This window comes from Petaurus breviceps, unplaced genomic scaffold (assembly GCF_028583685.1).
Source record: "Petaurus breviceps papuanus isolate PSGF00001 unplaced genomic scaffold, PetGlider_PUasm1.0 90630, whole genome shotgun sequence".
NCBI lineage: Eukaryota > Metazoa > Chordata > Mammalia > Diprotodontia > Petauridae > Petaurus > Petaurus breviceps.
Genome location: NW_027187291.1, coordinates 2607668 through 2623188, shown reverse-complemented (window position 1 = coordinate 2623188; position 15521 = coordinate 2607668). Strand labels below are relative to the sequence as shown.

The following is a 15521-nucleotide window of genomic DNA, read 5'->3' as shown; positions in this document are numbered from 1 at the left end:
CACAGTGGAATCAGGGATTTGATGGCTGTTATGGATGGGGAATGGCCTCCTGGGAGGAAGAATCCAGTACAAGAGTTCTTGCCCATTTTTGTATCATGGACCCTGGGGCAGTTCATGGAACTCATAGACTACTTCCGAAAACAGTGTCCTTAAATGTGTAAAATAAAACAGGATTACAAAGGAAACCAATTCCATCAAAATAGAGTTATCAAAATATTTTTTTTTAATCGAGTTCTCAGACCTAAGGTTAAGGACCTGTGGCCAGATGCAGGGTAGAGGAAGGAGGAAGGGAGATCAGAATAGGTCTGTTGGGTTGGGCCAAGGATAGCTTGTTCTGGCTCTCCCCTTACCCCTTACCTGGTCCAGTGTGCTCACACTGGCCTCCACCTGCCTCAGCCCGGCGTCCTGGAGATCCAGCATCCTCAACAGATGGCCAGCCAAGTTATTGATCTGGTAGGACACACTGGCCAGGGCCTGAGTGGTAAAGGCCATGGTTTCCTCCAGGGCTTTCCTCTTTTCTGTGGCCTGGAAGACATGTAGTTCTATCTTCAGCACAGCCCTCTGCCCAGACCTCACATGCATCATTGCTTATCAGGGCTGAAAAGGCACTCATATAAATCTCTCTTTTTCTACATGAGCAAACTAAAAACCCTGTGCAGAGGAAATGATTTGCCTAAGGTTTCACAGAAAATGAGGACTTCACCCCAAATCTCACAGTTGCAAATCAAGGGCTCTTCCCACTACACCACAGCTATCACTCTGAGAATAGAAGGTAAAAAAAGAAGAAAGGGATCACCCCAGAGGTTAAGTGCACTAAAAGCAATGCCTTAGAATGAGTGATGAGCAAAGTCTTGGCAAGAGATGTCAGAAAGGACTTGCATGCCACCCTCAGTAAACCTAAGTGGAATCCCATCTTTCATTAGGATGCTGAAATGTAGATGGCATAGCCAGGACTTTGTTGTTTTTGGTTCTGGTTTTCAGGGTTTTTTGGTGTTGGTAGAGACAATTGAGCTTAGTAGAGGGGTTCTAAACCTTTTTCTGTGTCCTGGATTCCTTTGGCAGTCTGATGAAATCCAGGGACCCCTTCTTAGAATTGTGCTTTTAAATAATTGAAAGAAATGCTAGAGGTCAATGAAAACAAAGATGTGACTTTTTTTTCCCCCAATCCAAGTTCATGAACCCCCTTTGGAGTCCGAGGATCCCAGGTTAAGAACCCCTGGCTACCAAGAAGAGTTAGCCCTGGCCGCTATATGTCATATAAGCTCTTCTGTGGCTGCCTCTATCCCTCTCCCCATACTGGTTGTACAGTGTCCTGGGGTCTCTATTTCTTCCTAGGCCTTGTGTCCCAAAGTCTCTTTTTGCTCCAAATGATTTTTTCTCAGTCCTAGGCACAAGCATGACCGGCAATGGTTCTGTCCATCTGGTGGAGTAGTTTTCTTTTCCCAGAGAGGAGTGTTAAAATAGATGATCCACCCAAATTCCTTTTCACCTTTAGGCACCCAGTAGAGACCACTTGTCCTCCCTGGCTATTGGAGGATGGACTGATAGGGAAAAAGAGAGAGAGACAAGCGGGCAGGAGGACAGATGAGTTTTCCCATTCATTCATCCATTTCTCAAGGGTCTACTATGTGCAAATTCAGTAATAATAGTAAACATTTACTAAATGCCTACTATGTGCCAGATCCTATGCTAGGCACTGGAGAGACATAAACCTAGTTAAGAGACACCATCCCTGTTGTACAGGAGCCTGCAATTTAGCTGGGGAGGTAAGGCAATGTACACAAACAACTATAAATGCAGGGCAGAATATGATCCATGCAGGGAGAAGTCCAAACAGAGATTTCAGGAGGAAGAGAATTCTTAATTGCTGTGTGGACAAGCACAGAAGTGGGAGATTAATTAATTATGTTAATTGTAACCGGAGTGCTGAAATTGGAGTCAGGAAAAGCTGAGTCTTATCTGGCTTCTGAAACTTATTAGTTACGTGATCCTAGGCAAGCCACTTCATCTTTTCAGCCTCAGTTTCCTCATCTATATAATGAAACTAATAAAAGGACCTACCTCCCAGAGCTGTTGTGAGGATAAAATGAGATTGTATATGTAAAGTATTTGCAAACACTGTATTAGTGCTAGCTCTTATACTTGTTCATAATGTTTACTACTGGTAATAAACATTTATTAAACATACACTGTGTTGTTCACTGAGGAATATATAGAAATTTTCATTTCAGTTCTGATGCTGAATACCTCGGGGAAGTCACTAAACTTTTCTGGGTCTCAGTTTCCTCTTGAAAACACAGGGTTTGGGGGCAAGTAGGTGGCCCAGTGGATAGAGCACTGGTCCTGGAGTCAGGAGGACCTGAATTCAAATGTGACCTCAGACACTTACTAGCTGTGTGATCCTGGGCAAGTCACTCAACCCTAATTGCTTCCAAGAAAAAAGAAAACATAGGGTTTAGATGAGAGGATCTACAAGCAAGAGTATGCTTGGTAACTGTTAACAAACAGTTTTCCAGGAAAAAAAAAACCCAAACCATGTATCCAAGATATACTTTTAAGTTTAATCTACATTACTGGCATTTTCTCCATAATTTTCTTAAGTCTAGATGATCAACAAAACAATGAATCAAGTCAGGATTTGTGGCATGATTTCTGAGACAAATGATCTCAGGAGCTCAAGCTGACTCTGGCTTGAATTTACAGACCTTCCATAAGGTTTCTTCTAACCCTCATTAGGAAACAGCTGTTTGGGCCTGGTCCTGGAAGGGTAAAGTCTGGATCCTATGCCTGAACCCTGACTCTGGCTTTAGCTGATGAGGAAGAGGCCCCTGTAGTCAAGTGGGGAAAGAGAATGGCTCAGGGGATGTCAGAAGGACTCTTATAATGGAGTTTAAGATTTTTTTTCCCCAGTGGCTAGGTAGCACAGTGAATAGGGCACTGGCCCTGGAATCAGGAGGACCCAAGTTCTAATCCAGCCTCAGACACAAAACACTTACTAGTGTGACCTTGGGCAAGTCACTTAATCTCAATTGTCTTGCTATCCCCCCTGTCAAAAAGCAAAAAAACTAACAAACAAACAAGATTTTTTCCCCTCCGAAAGTTTCATACCAATTACTCCATATCAGGAAACTAAGTCAATCCTGAGAAATGAGCTGCAGAACTGTGGTTAACCCTGGTATCTCCTCCTTGCTACTCTTGTGGTTTTCCTGACACCTGGTCAGACTGGGGAGAAGTATGTAGAGGGGATGGGTAGACCACAGGCTCTTTAAATAACGGCAAGACCACCCATCTTCCCTCAACTTGATGAAGCAGCCTGTAAGCCTCCCAGACAATGCAAAGAAAATGTAAAGCATTTAAATGCAAAGTAAAGCATGTAAATGCAAAGCTAGTTATGGCCTGGAAAGCCTAGTTAGTTCACTGAACTGCAGAGACCAGAGGCCTGGAATTTCTAAGAATCCCAGTTTTGGCCTTGGATACCTTCAATGACTGAGTGAGTGGCTTCCTTCCTCTTGATTTCAGTTTCTTAATCTGAAACATGCCTCCTCCTACCTCCTCTCCTTTCTAGTAAGGCAAAAAAGAGGCTGGAAAAATGCTCTGAGATCTCCAGAAGGAAGAGCCTCAGAAGCAGAAGGGACTGTTATTCTCATGGGATACAGGTGAGGAAGTTGAAGATCAGACACAAGTGACCCAGGTAGCAGACACAAGATTTAAACCCAAGATTTCCTCACTCCAAAGCCAACTTCACAGAGTTACTTCACATTACAGTTAGGGTGAGACTGTTCATGGATGGTCTCAAAACAGGTGCTATTTTGCATAGCCAAATGAATAGAGATTCCATCATTCTACCTCTCCTATATGTATATACTCAACAGAGCCCTTGTTCTTCTCCAGTATCTTTTCACTGGCTCTCCCTAAACGATATCTTGCCCCTATACTACGCCCCCACCAAAGTGGCAAGCTTCTTTTTCTAATTTGGAGAGGGGCTGGGGAAAGAGATCCAGAGAAGGCAGATAGCTCCAGCCAAGTTCCTTATAGTAGGACCCAGATGCTGGGATAACTACAGAACCATGAAAATCCCAGAATCTTTTCCCTTAATTGGCAGGTCCCTCCCAGAGATCATTTTGCAACTTCTTACCTCTGAGTCCTACACTAACACAGTCTAACCTGTCTTCTCTTCTTTGCCTTAAGTTTTCCTAGGATTGACTCAACTTAACTTAGTTTTCTTCCACTCATTGCCCCAGAGACTTCTTATGCCTACCAGGAAGAGTAGAAAGATTTTGTTCGTTTTTTTTTTCCCCCTGAGGTCTCACCTCCAGCCCTCATCTTCTTTGGGTGGGTGGGGGTCAGGAGGTGAGAGAAAGTGTGAAATGGAGAGGACATAGTTTAAGATAAGATCACTTCTCAATAGAAGAACTCAGGATGCACTTGGGAAGGTCCTGTGGCTATGGGGACCAAGAACTGTGCAGGTAGGGATTGGGGAAGGAGAAGGGGAAGGGGAAGGGAAAGAAATGGAGAATTTTTTAGATGGAGGTAATGATTTTGGCTGAGCCTTTCCCACCCTGGGCTCCACAGAAAACAGGTTCAAATGACCCAGCCCTGGGGCTGCTGGGAATTGGTGTTCAGTGTTAGAGGCTGGAGTCAGGATTATGGAAAGGGACTCAGTGTTAGAGATGGAAGAGCTCAGAGCCAGGGATGAGGATTTGGCTGGGTATGGCATCCAAGTACTAGGGAGCCAGTGCAATCAATGGGAGGAAGGTTGGAGGGAGCAGAGAAGGGCACTACCTACCTGAACATAGTTGCTTTCACAGTAGTCAGCAACTCTGAGGAGGCTGCTGTGGTTGCTTCGGAGGGCCTCCCGGCCCTCGGGGATCTCAAACTCCAGGAGCTGTTGCAGTTCAGCCATGGCTTCCCCCCTCCCTCCCCCCGTTTGTGGCTACCCTCCTCTCACTAGGTGGCCACCCAGAGCCACCGACCGGTTTTGTGCCTTTCCTGGGCTCTGGTTGGCTGCTCTACTTGCCCTCCCTCTTGCTTGCTTTCTCTTTAGGGCCAGAGAAGCAAACCTGGCCAGTGGAGGGCAGGGAGGCTCATTCCCAGGCAAGAGGAAGCTGATGTTTGCTCCCCTGGCCTTCTGTTGACTCTACTCAGCCCCTGGCCGGAGGGGAAGGGTGAGGCAGGGGCTTAATTGGGTGTAACTCCTCCCCCTCCCCTAAACTTACCCCCCTCAGAGGAAACCAAAGCTGAATCTGCTCCCAGGCCCCAGAGAGGAAGCCAGGGGGTGTGTGTGGGGGGATGGGGGGTAGGGAGGATGGGGACGGGAGGCTGGGGAGGAAGGAGGCTGGTCCTATTGATGGGGGAGGGGTGTGTGTGTGTGTGTGCGCGCGCGCATGTGTGTGTGTGTGTGTGTGTGTGTGTGTGTGTGTGTGTGTGTTCCACTTAAGGGGGTGGGGAGATGGCAACAGGGCAGAGGGTGGGGGCTTCCTTGGGAAGCTCAGAGATGAGTCACTGGGGGTGCTGGTGAGCTGAGAGAACTAGGACCTGGAGATAATAGTAAATAATAATAATAGTTGGCATTTACTTAGTACTCTAAAGTTTGCAAAGGATTTTACATGTGTTGTCTCATTTGATCTTTACCACAGCTCTGTGAATTAAGTACTATTAATATCCCTATTTTGTAGATGAGGAAATTGCCTCAAAATGTGTAAATGACTTGCCCAGTGTCAAAGAGTGTCTGAGGCAGGATTTGAACTCAGACCTCCCCAGCTCCAGGACCAGCACTCTAGCCACTACATCATCATCCAGCTGTCCCTAGGATAAAAGCTAGGAGTTTGTAGGGGGTGGGGGCCTAATGATGCTAGGTTGGGTTTTTTTTTTGGTCTTTTTGGAGAGGGAAAAGCAGGTCAATTGGGGTTAAGTGACTTGCCCAAGGTCACACAGCTAGTAAGTGTTATGTGTCTGAGGCCGAATTTGAACTCAGGTCCTCCTGACTCCAGGGCTGGTGCTCTATTCACTGTGCCACCTAGTCGCCCCATGATGTTGTTTTTTGTCTTCATTGAGACCAAACAAATAGACATAGGCTGATTTTGTAGGTAGGTATATCAAAATGAAGATCCAGGAATAACTTCCTGGTTATTCTCTAAGATTAGTTATCATGAAGTCTCTGAAGCATTATTATTATGGAGGGTGGCAAGCCCATAAAGGATCATAGGATAATAGATTTTCAGCTGGAAGAAACCTTAGTGGTTCTGTTCAACTCCCTCATTTTACAGTTAAAGAAACTTGAGGCACTGAGAATGTAAGTGACATGTCTAAGGTCACATATCCAGTAAGCTTCTGGGGATCTGCCTGACTTGGAATCTGTTGCTCTCTGCTATGCCAAGAAAAATATGCACATGATGCATGTAGGTTGCCAATTCTAATTCTCAAAGTAACTTGCCATTTTAGGGAGGCAATGTGATAAAGAGGAAGGAGCCCTGGGCTAGATGTTAAGAGCTCTAGATTCTAGTCCTAGCTCTACCAAATATTAAGTTGTGTGACCTTGGGTACCGGGCCTGGAGTCAGGAAAACTCAGCTATGGAAGTTCAATTTTGGCCTCAGGAACTTACTAGCTATGTGACCCTGGGCAAGTCACTTAACCCTGTTTGCCTCAGTCTCCTCATCTGTAAAATGAACTGAAGAAAGAAATGGCAAACTACTTCAGTGTTTTTGCCAAGAGAACCCCAACTGGGGTCACGAAGAGTTGGACACAAGAGAAAAAAAATGACTGAACTCACTTTGGGTAAGTCTTCCTTTCTCTGGGCTTTAGTTTCCTCATTGGTAAAATAAGAGAGAGGGGTTACAAGGCCTTTAGGGTTCCTTTCAACCTCAACATTCTATGCATGTGAGTAGACAGTAAAAAAAATCCCTAAAACCCTAAGGAAGCTGTTCTCTACACAGTTGCCAAAATGATCTTCCTAAGACACAGACAACTCAATGTTACCAGCTCAAAACTTCAGTAGTCCCCTCCTTCTAGAATGAAAAGAAAACTTCTCCCCCTGACATTTTAAGGTTTTCTAAAGTCTTCTTTTCAAACTACTCCTTTCATTTTCTCTATGTTTCAGTCAAACCAAATGACTTTAGCTGTGTCCTGAAACTTGATATTACATCTCCCACCTCCATGAATTTGTCCAGCATTTCTCCATGCCTGGAATGAATCTGTTTTCTCATCTCCTCCTTTCCAAATTCTTCTCTTATTTCAAAACTCTGCTCAATGCCTCCTTCCAAGAATCCTTCTCAGATCCTCCCCAGCTCAAAGTCTTGTATACTCAAATTGTTCTAGAGTACTCTATCTGAATCTTTCCTTGGTCCACATAAGGTCCTATGTTGTGTTTCAGTAAAGTACATGTAGCTTCTCTGCTCTGTCCACCCCTAGTAGCATGTAAGTAACATGTAAGCTTCTTGAAGGTAGGAACTATGTTATTATTGTCAGCACCATGCTAAGTACTGAATTTGGATCTGATATTTTCCCAAGAGCAGGACAACCCCCCCAAAAAAAACCACTTCCATTCCTCCTTATCTCCAAAGTGAATCAAGATTGGTTTTGTCACCCAGATAAAAGGCAAAGGGATGGACAAGATGACCCCTCAAGGGCCCTTGCACATTTCTAGGCTTCCTTCCTCTACTTTTTGAGTCTAACCCTGCATGAAGTGTGCCTGAAGTCAGAGATCTCTGAGAACTCTTGGGAGTAGACCCCAGATTTATGAACATACACCCAGGACGAGGAAAGAGGCAGAAAGAAATAGAACAAGGGAAACAAAGAAATGACGTGCCAGCTGGAGAAAAGGGCTAAGAGGACCCCAGAGAAGAGTGCTTATAGTTATGTAGGATTAATCTCGGAGATTTCAAGGAGAAAGAGAATCATCAAATGGAGACAGCTCAGACGAGATCATCTATGAATGCTAGCTATCACTAGTTATTATTTAAAGCAGGGTTAGAAAGAGCAAGACAGAAGTGGGGGGAAAGGCAATGGCTTCCTCTTTCTCTCCCTTTGACCTCAGTTCAGGAAAAAGCTTGTTTAAAAGCTCAGGATTGGGAAGGCTGGAGTGCTGGAAGGATATTAATGCAGGTTGCCTGGATGGGCAGAAAATTCAGAGGTGAGCTGAAGAGAGGAAGGAAGAGTTCAAAAGAACAAGATGGGAGGAAAAATTGGAGCATGTGAACTGGAATAGAAGTGAATGCAACCAGAACCCTGGAGGAGTCAATTGTTGTAGGAGGGGGCAGCTAGATGCTACAATGCATAGGGCACCGGGCCTGGAGTCAGGAATTTTGTTATTCACTTGTTTCAGTCATGTCTGAATCTTCATGACCCCATTTGGGTTTTTTTTTTTGGCAAAGATACTGAAGTGGTTTGTCATTTCCTTGTCCAGCTCTTTTTACAGATGAGAAAACCAAGGCAAACAGGGTTAAAAGATTTGCCCCAGGTTGCACAGCTAGTAAGTGAGGCCAGATCCGAACTCAGGTTTTCCTGACTCCTGGCTGGGTTATCTATCTACTGTACCACCTAGCGGTCCTGGAGTCAGGAACACCCGAGTTCAAATTCAGCCTCATATACTTATTAGCTGTGTGATCCTGGACAAATCACTTAACCTCTTTTTGCCTTAATCCACCGGAGAAGGAAATAGCAAACCACTCCAGTATCTTTGCCAAGAGTCAGACACAACTAAATAACAACAAAGTGGTGGGTAGTCCTGGGAGGCAGGAAGATCACTTAGATACCCAAAGTCACAGAATCCTACAATTGGAACATTAAAAACTAAAGGCCAACATATATCTGACCAAGAATGCCCTAAGGTGGTTATCAAATCTTCCTCCTGAAGACACTGATCACTACTATCTCTCGAGACATTAGATTCCACTTTTGAATGTCTCTAAGTATCAGGACTTTTTTCTTCTATGAAGTCCAAATTGGCCTTTTTGAAACTTCCACCCTTTGCTGCTTGTTTTGCAATCTAGGGCCGATCAGATCAAGTCTGATCTAGCCCTTCAAATACTTGAAGGCACCAATCACTTTAGCAGTCTTTTCTTTTATCAGCTAAGCAAGCCCTCATTGGCTCATTTGAGATGATCAATGTGTTAGTTTGAGGACAGGTGTCAATTCCTTTCCAACCCACTGGGGTTGGAAAGACTGAGGTCTCTTGATAGACTTATTACTTCAAGTCTATTAATCAGCTTAAGGATCAGAGAATTTGGAGTTAAGACCATCTGCTGCTTCAACAGAGAAATCTTCAGTTGGAAAGAAGAGGATCAGGCAATATTGTGAGCAGGACTGAGACGGACGCCTCTCTGAAGATTTCAGACCAGCACCCCACCACACACAGGCACATACACAGGTGAGAACTAGGGTGGACTTTCTCGGGGGCTAGATCTGAGTGGTAGGAGTTAATTGGTAGGCTACAAATTCCCAGGAGTCTCCCTAGAAATAATTTTCAAGAGTATGTGGATCAAGAAACAAACCTATTGGGGTTAATTAGTCCATGTTTGTTACCCATCTTTTTCAGGATGGGGGGGGAAGCCTCAAACTGAAACTGGCCTTTTCTCCTCTTTTTCCACCTCTTTTCCATGTGTGACCCCCATCAGATTGAGATCTCCCCAAGTGGGAGGATCCCTTTCATCAGGCAGGAAGTTCCTTCATAGGGAGAGTAGGGGCCACTTTTGCTTCACCCTCAATGAAGGGATATAGGAATCATAGGAATGGGAGTGATTTCATTTGGTCGTGACTAGGGACATAAAAGCTGCTTGGTGTGATAGAGGCATTTATAATATGCAGTCCTTATAAGGTTCCTGTTTCTTTGGAGCAACATGGCTCAGGATCTCACTGAGAAGGAGCTGTTAAAAATGCAGATTGATCAACTTAAGAAGGAAGTGAAGAATGAAAGGGCCATGGTGAGTGTCTACCTCTTTCCCTTGTTTTCTCTATCCTCATCTTCATGATAGGAGAGGGATGCACAGGAATAGGTGAGGGGATGGGTTGTTGGTGGGGGGAAAGGATGAGGTGGTGGAAACTCCTTACTAAGGAACTAGAATCAGGGGAATGAGTGATTAAAGAAGCTGGGACTGCAAAAATGGGGATGGATAAGATAGACCTGCCAAGGTTCCCTAAACAAGATAAAGAAATCCTTGGGTTCAATGTGGCCAGGAGATAGGAGTGTCCATCCCCTGCTTCCAAGTTAGATAAGACTAAATAGATAAAAATCATTTGGGGAATTTTGGGGCTGGTAGGTGATACAATTGATGGAGCACCAGCCCTGAAATCAGAAAGACCTGAGTTCAAATGTGACCTCAGACACTTACTAGCTGTGTGACCCTGAGTGAGTCTCTTAGCCTTGCTTGCCTCAGTTTCTTTATCTGTCAAATGAGCTGGAGGAGGAAATGGCTAACCACTCCAGCATCTTTGCCAAGAAAACCACAAACAGGGTCATGGAGAGTGACATGAGTAATTGAAACAAGATAAAGTCAACCCACATAAGTAAGACTGACTGTTTGTGATTAAAGCCATACAGATGTTTTCTCAGTTTCTGACTGAATTCTCTCAGATGCCTGACCACCAGCCTTCAAGTATTAGGGAAAGTCCCTGTTTTGTGGGGTGCAACATTGTAATGTTAGGACTTTGGACTGACTGGTGATTTACTGTTTTCCCCTCCCAGCTAAGGATCTCAAATCAAGAAGACTTTTTTTTTTCCCCTTCACAGATTTCCAAAACAGGGAAAGAACTTAAGGACTATGTGGAAACCAACTCTGGAGATGACCCCCTCCTTAAAGGCATCCCTGAGGACAAAAATCCCTTTAAGGAGAAAGGTGGTTGTATGATAAGCTGACCACCCCCTTGCCCCATCCTGAGCCTCACCCCAAGGACCAGCTTTTCCTTAGTACCCTAGTTGATCACCTACAGACCCAAACCCCAGACAACCAAATGCCATTCTACTCTACCCAACCAGTTCTGTCCACCTTCTTCCAAGGTTACGCCCATTCTTTCCTAATTAACTAATCGGGTGTTAAAGCCTTGTTACACTGGTCCAATGTAAATTTAGCCAGGAAAACGTTACCAGCTCAATTCAAAGGATTATCTGGGGGGGGGGGGGAAGGACAGGGGAGCAGGGGAGCAATAAAGTGTTAGAAATGAATGAATTTAGAATAATTTCTTAAGTGCTGTGTGCCAAGTGTTGTTCGAAGTATGGGAGATATGAAGGGAACTCACACTTTAACTGGGAGATGGAAAGGTCCAGAAGTCTGGAGAGTTCATCAGCATATCAGATGGCAACTCCCATGGGCCTGGAGGGAGAAGGTGTAGGGCAGATGGCAAAATCTCCAACTCCTTTATCTTACTGGAAGATAAGGAAGATGTTTGATCTGAATAGAGAAGAATCTAGAGTGGGGGTCCCACTACCATTGGAAGGTGGGATAGGGTGGGGATGGAACAAAGTTAATGTCTAGACAGGAGGGGAAAAAAGAGGACATTGGCAAGAGGGTTGGAGGAGAAGGGCATCCCAAAGCATTTGTTCCATTGGGTTCTCCATTGTTAGATTGTTCTAGTGACATGGAGCAGGGCAAGGGGGAGGAAAGCCTACCCTCTCCATCCCTAATGGTTGATAATCCTCTTTTTCCTACGTCTCTTGCTCTTGACCCAATATGGTATAATAGAAAAAAGCCCAGAACATGAAGTCTGGAAAGGTTCAAATACAGATTCTGACACATAGTGATCTTAGGCAAGTCCCTTAACCTTTTTAAGCCCTTCTTCCCCAATTTGTGGGATGAGAACTATAAGATCCAATTTAATGTAGTGCTTTGAGACAAACCATAAAGCACCAGAGAAGTGTGAGCTGTTAATGATTAGCTAATTAGGATTAACTCCACTAGATTTGGGGTGAGGAGACTGTCAGGCTTGCCTTGCTTGGGTTTCCTTCTCTGTAAGAGGATGGGCTTGGTATGGATGTTATTAAGTTGATTCCTTTTAGTTATGAATTCTGTGATCTCTCTTCCCCAAATGCAGAGTCCCCTCAGTTACAGAGGGACTCTAAATAAACCCAATATGCTAGAATCATAGACTCATAAGATGTCAGTTAGAAGTCAGGCCCCTTTTTAAAAGCTAGGGTTCTTTTAACCTTTTATTATCATAGACCCTTTTTTAGTCTGGCAAAGCTTTCTCAGAATGTTTTTAAATAACAGAAGGAAATGCTTAGAATGTATTTAGAGGTTAGTGAAAATAAAGAGGATATTTTTTTTTTTTACCTGTTCAAGTTCATGGATCCCTTGAAATCCATCCCAAGTTCTTGAGTTAACCCTGGTATAAGGTGACATAGCAAGTTAATTGGGGCGGGGGGGGGGGGGGGGGGAGGCACGGGAAGGAATATCTTTTGCAAAACTCCTCTCAATAATGCTCAGAGCTTCAGACTCCTTGGGCCCATCTCAGAGGATAACCACTACTGGCTTGGTCCTGATGTCAGAAGTAAGCCTCAGGGCAAGAACAGGTTGGATTATTAAAACCCACAGATAACCCATACCAGAGCAGGAGATACTATTGAATAATACAATAATCTCAAGGCAAGCAAGAAGGGGAGGGAAGATAAAAAGGAAGTCAAGGAGCATAAATAGTCCACCAAGACACTGGATCATCTCTTACTGCTTATTGAGTAAACTGAATTCCATTCTCAGGCTCTGGATCAACTGGTGTCTTCTGGTGACTCAAAGAATGTTTGGAAGGCAGCCCAGGATGTACAGAGTTGGGGAGAGGAGGGAGGCCAGACAAAGAAGACTGAACCAGGGGATGCTTTGAAATTCAGTTCCTTAGATTTGTCACACTGGGTAATCCTAAGGAGATCAGCTTTGCTCTCCCCTCCCTCCCCCATGCTGACTCCTTCATCTCTAGCTCATGACAGATTGGCAGATTGGGTAAGGGGGTGGGGGCTGGGTCTGATGGGGGTGGGGGGGAGGGGTAGGAGAAGCTAATTCCTTGGCCTTCTGGTATCTGAGGAGAAGTTAGTCTCTCCCTGATCCTTAAACCTGTGAGGAAACTTAGCCAGAGCATTTTCCCCAGTAGAGATAGAGGATAGAGGAGATACCTCCATACCCCCACCAGTCCTTGTCCTCAAGCATCTCCTGATCTGAAGAGAGAAGGCACAAGACATGAACTGGGGCTAGGGTTCATGGTAGGGAATGAGGTTCCTTCTTGCCCTTGTCTGTTGCTGAGGGCTTGGGATAGGGGAGGAGAAAGCTAGGAAGGGAAGATCATTTCAGAATAGAATTTCCTCCCATGTCAAGCACTAATCCAAGGCACCAAGAGACACGCATGTCTGGTTCAAACCCATTAATATAGATGGGGTCATTAATGTTAAGTGGGGCAAAAAGCAAAGAACAGACATGGGAATGGGGAGTCAATTCCTCTCGCTGGTCCTCATTTTCCTTTATGAGGGGATTGAGCCAGATAATTTCGAAGGTATTTTCCAATAGTTCTCAAAATAAGGACATCTGGGATCCCATCTGGAAAGCCAGTCTTGGCAGAGAGGCATCTTCTACAGCCTTCCTACATCTCCATGGTCAGCCGTGGGCGAGAGTGCTCTGCCCTCTGCTGGTCAATTTGAGCCTGAGCATAGGAATCCTAGACTCTAGTCCTTTCTGAAACTAACAGCTGATCAATAACTCTGCAATATTTTTATTTTTGTCCCCCTCCTCTCAGTATTCCTTCCAGGGCTCCTCCACAGAAGCATACATACACACATACATATACACATATACACATACACACATGCACACACATACATATACACATACACATTCATATATACATACACATATGTATACATATACACATACACAACATATACATACATATACACATACATATATGCATATGTATACATAATATTGGAGGGATTGGTGATTTCAGTGGGGTCAGTGGGGTCACTGACACAAACCACAACCTCTCTATTGCTTGCATAGATAGATTTCCCCCCAAATTGTCATCCTGTAGCCAGTGACTGGGCAGCTAGGTGGTACAGTGGGTAGGGCTCCAGTGGTGGAGTCAGGAAGACCTGAGTTCAAATCCAGTTTCAGATACCCGACCTCAAATCTGGCTGTGTGACCCTGGACAAATCACTTAATCCTTTTTGCTTCAGTTCCTCATCTATAAAATGAGCTGGAGAAGGACATGGCAAACCACTTCAGTATCTCTGCCAAGAAAACCCCCAAAGGGGTCACAGCGAGTTGGATACAGCTGAAATGACCCAAGAACAACAAAAGCCAGTGATTGATGAGTTTGCCTTGAACACAGCTAGCCCAGTCCTACTTTACCAGCACATTCCACATCGCTGGGTCAAGACTAGCCTTTCCAACTTGATGGAGTCTGTCAGAGTCTGAGGTCAGCGGGCTCCTTGAGAATGCAAGGTCTCCTAGGCACCACAGTGAGGTTATTGTAGTAGGACTTCAGTGGAGTGCAATAATAAAATGGATGGGAGAAGGCTTTAGGTGATTGAAAAGGAGAAAGGGAAGACTTGCCCCACCTCAGAGGAAGACTAAACTCTAGAGGAGGGGGAAAGAGTAGCGAATGGGGAGCTTGCCCCCTTACCTTGGACAAAGTATCTCTAGGATCTATCGAGGGTTTTTAAAAATACAAAAGAATCATTCTCATATGGTATTTCATCATATTTTCCCCTCAAAATCTTTCTCTCACCTGGAATTTTATTCCAGAAAATCTCTAATTTGTTGGTACACTATGTTTGCAAAGAGACTGAGTCTGGGAATGAAAGGGATTTTGAGTTTGAGGAAGAAAGATCATAGAATTTAAAGCTAAAAGGAACCAGCTGTAAATCATAGAGAAACCTCAGTCTGAAAAGAAATAAGGTCATCTAACCCCTGATCTCAGCTTGGGGAATGATGAACAAGACCATTAGTCTGGAGGATTAGATTTATGGAATTTTAGAATTGGAAGGAACATCAGAGCTTACTGCTCTTCTAATCCAACCTCTTTTCCAATATAGGAGTACCCTCTGCAAAGCCCTTGACAGTCTCTGCTTTTTGAATTGCAATGCTTGAATACTTTCAGGAATGGGGAGTTCACTACTTTGCAATCATCCCATTCCATTTTTGGAAGGCTTTTATTATTTTTCTTATGTAGAGATGACTTGACATCCCATATGTCAAGTCATCTCTACATATGATGATGAGGATGAGGATAAGAGGGTCCCTTTTGAGATGAAGCCTTTATTCCCATTTGCAAGGGGAGGTAAAGTTGAATTTTTCCCAACTAGTAGCATAATTAAAAAGTTGGCCTAACTGTAGCAAAAAATGGGACAGTTATGTGGTGCAGTGGATAGAGCCTTCCTGGAGTCAGGAAGATCTGAGTCCAAATCTGGTTTCAGACCCTTACTAGCTGTGTGACCCTGGGCAAGTCACTTAACTCTGTTTGCCTCAGTTTTCTCATCTGCAAAATGAGCTGGAGGAAGAAATGGCAAACCACTCTAGCCTCTTTACCAAGAAAACCCCAAATGGGGTCA

General features: G+C 44.4%; 2 protein-coding genes across 9 annotated transcripts in view; one reads left to right on the top strand and one right to left on the bottom strand.

The window, feature by feature from the left end:
- Positions 1 to 4918, bottom strand: part of ABI3 (ABI family member 3) — a 13153-nt gene extending 8235 nt beyond the window's left edge. For all 3 annotated transcript variants that reach the window (XM_069064362.1, XM_069064364.1, XM_069064363.1), the window contains exons 1-2: positions 4787 to 4918; positions 358 to 525 (exon numbers count right to left, since the gene is read on the bottom strand). In XM_069064362.1, the coding sequence (XP_068920463.1) occupies positions 358 to 525; positions 4787 to 4903 (285 nt within the window). In that variant the 5' untranslated portion in view covers positions 4904 to 4918. The remainder of the gene's footprint in view (positions 1 to 357; positions 526 to 4786) is intronic.
- Positions 3339 to 11146, top strand: GNGT2 (G protein subunit gamma transducin 2). 6 transcript variants are annotated; one of them, XM_069064372.1, is made up of 5 exons: positions 5043 to 5165; positions 6648 to 6775; positions 9253 to 9365; positions 9813 to 9918; positions 10725 to 11146. In XM_069064372.1, exons 4-5 carry the CDS (start codon positions 9835 to 9837, stop codon positions 10848 to 10850), a joined length of 210 nt encoding a protein of 69 aa, XP_068920473.1. In that variant the 5' UTR covers positions 5043 to 5165; positions 6648 to 6775; positions 9253 to 9365; positions 9813 to 9834; the 3' UTR covers positions 10851 to 11146. The 6 variants fall into 6 exon arrangements, with proteins under 6 accessions (XP_068920470.1, XP_068920474.1, XP_068920471.1 ...); XM_069064368.1 differs by having other exon boundaries at positions 9803 to 9918; XM_069064369.1 differs by lacking the exons at positions 5043 to 5165; positions 6648 to 6775 and adding an exon at positions 3339 to 3490 and having other exon boundaries at positions 9803 to 9918.
- The last annotated feature ends 4375 nt before the right edge of the window (positions 11147 to 15521 follow it).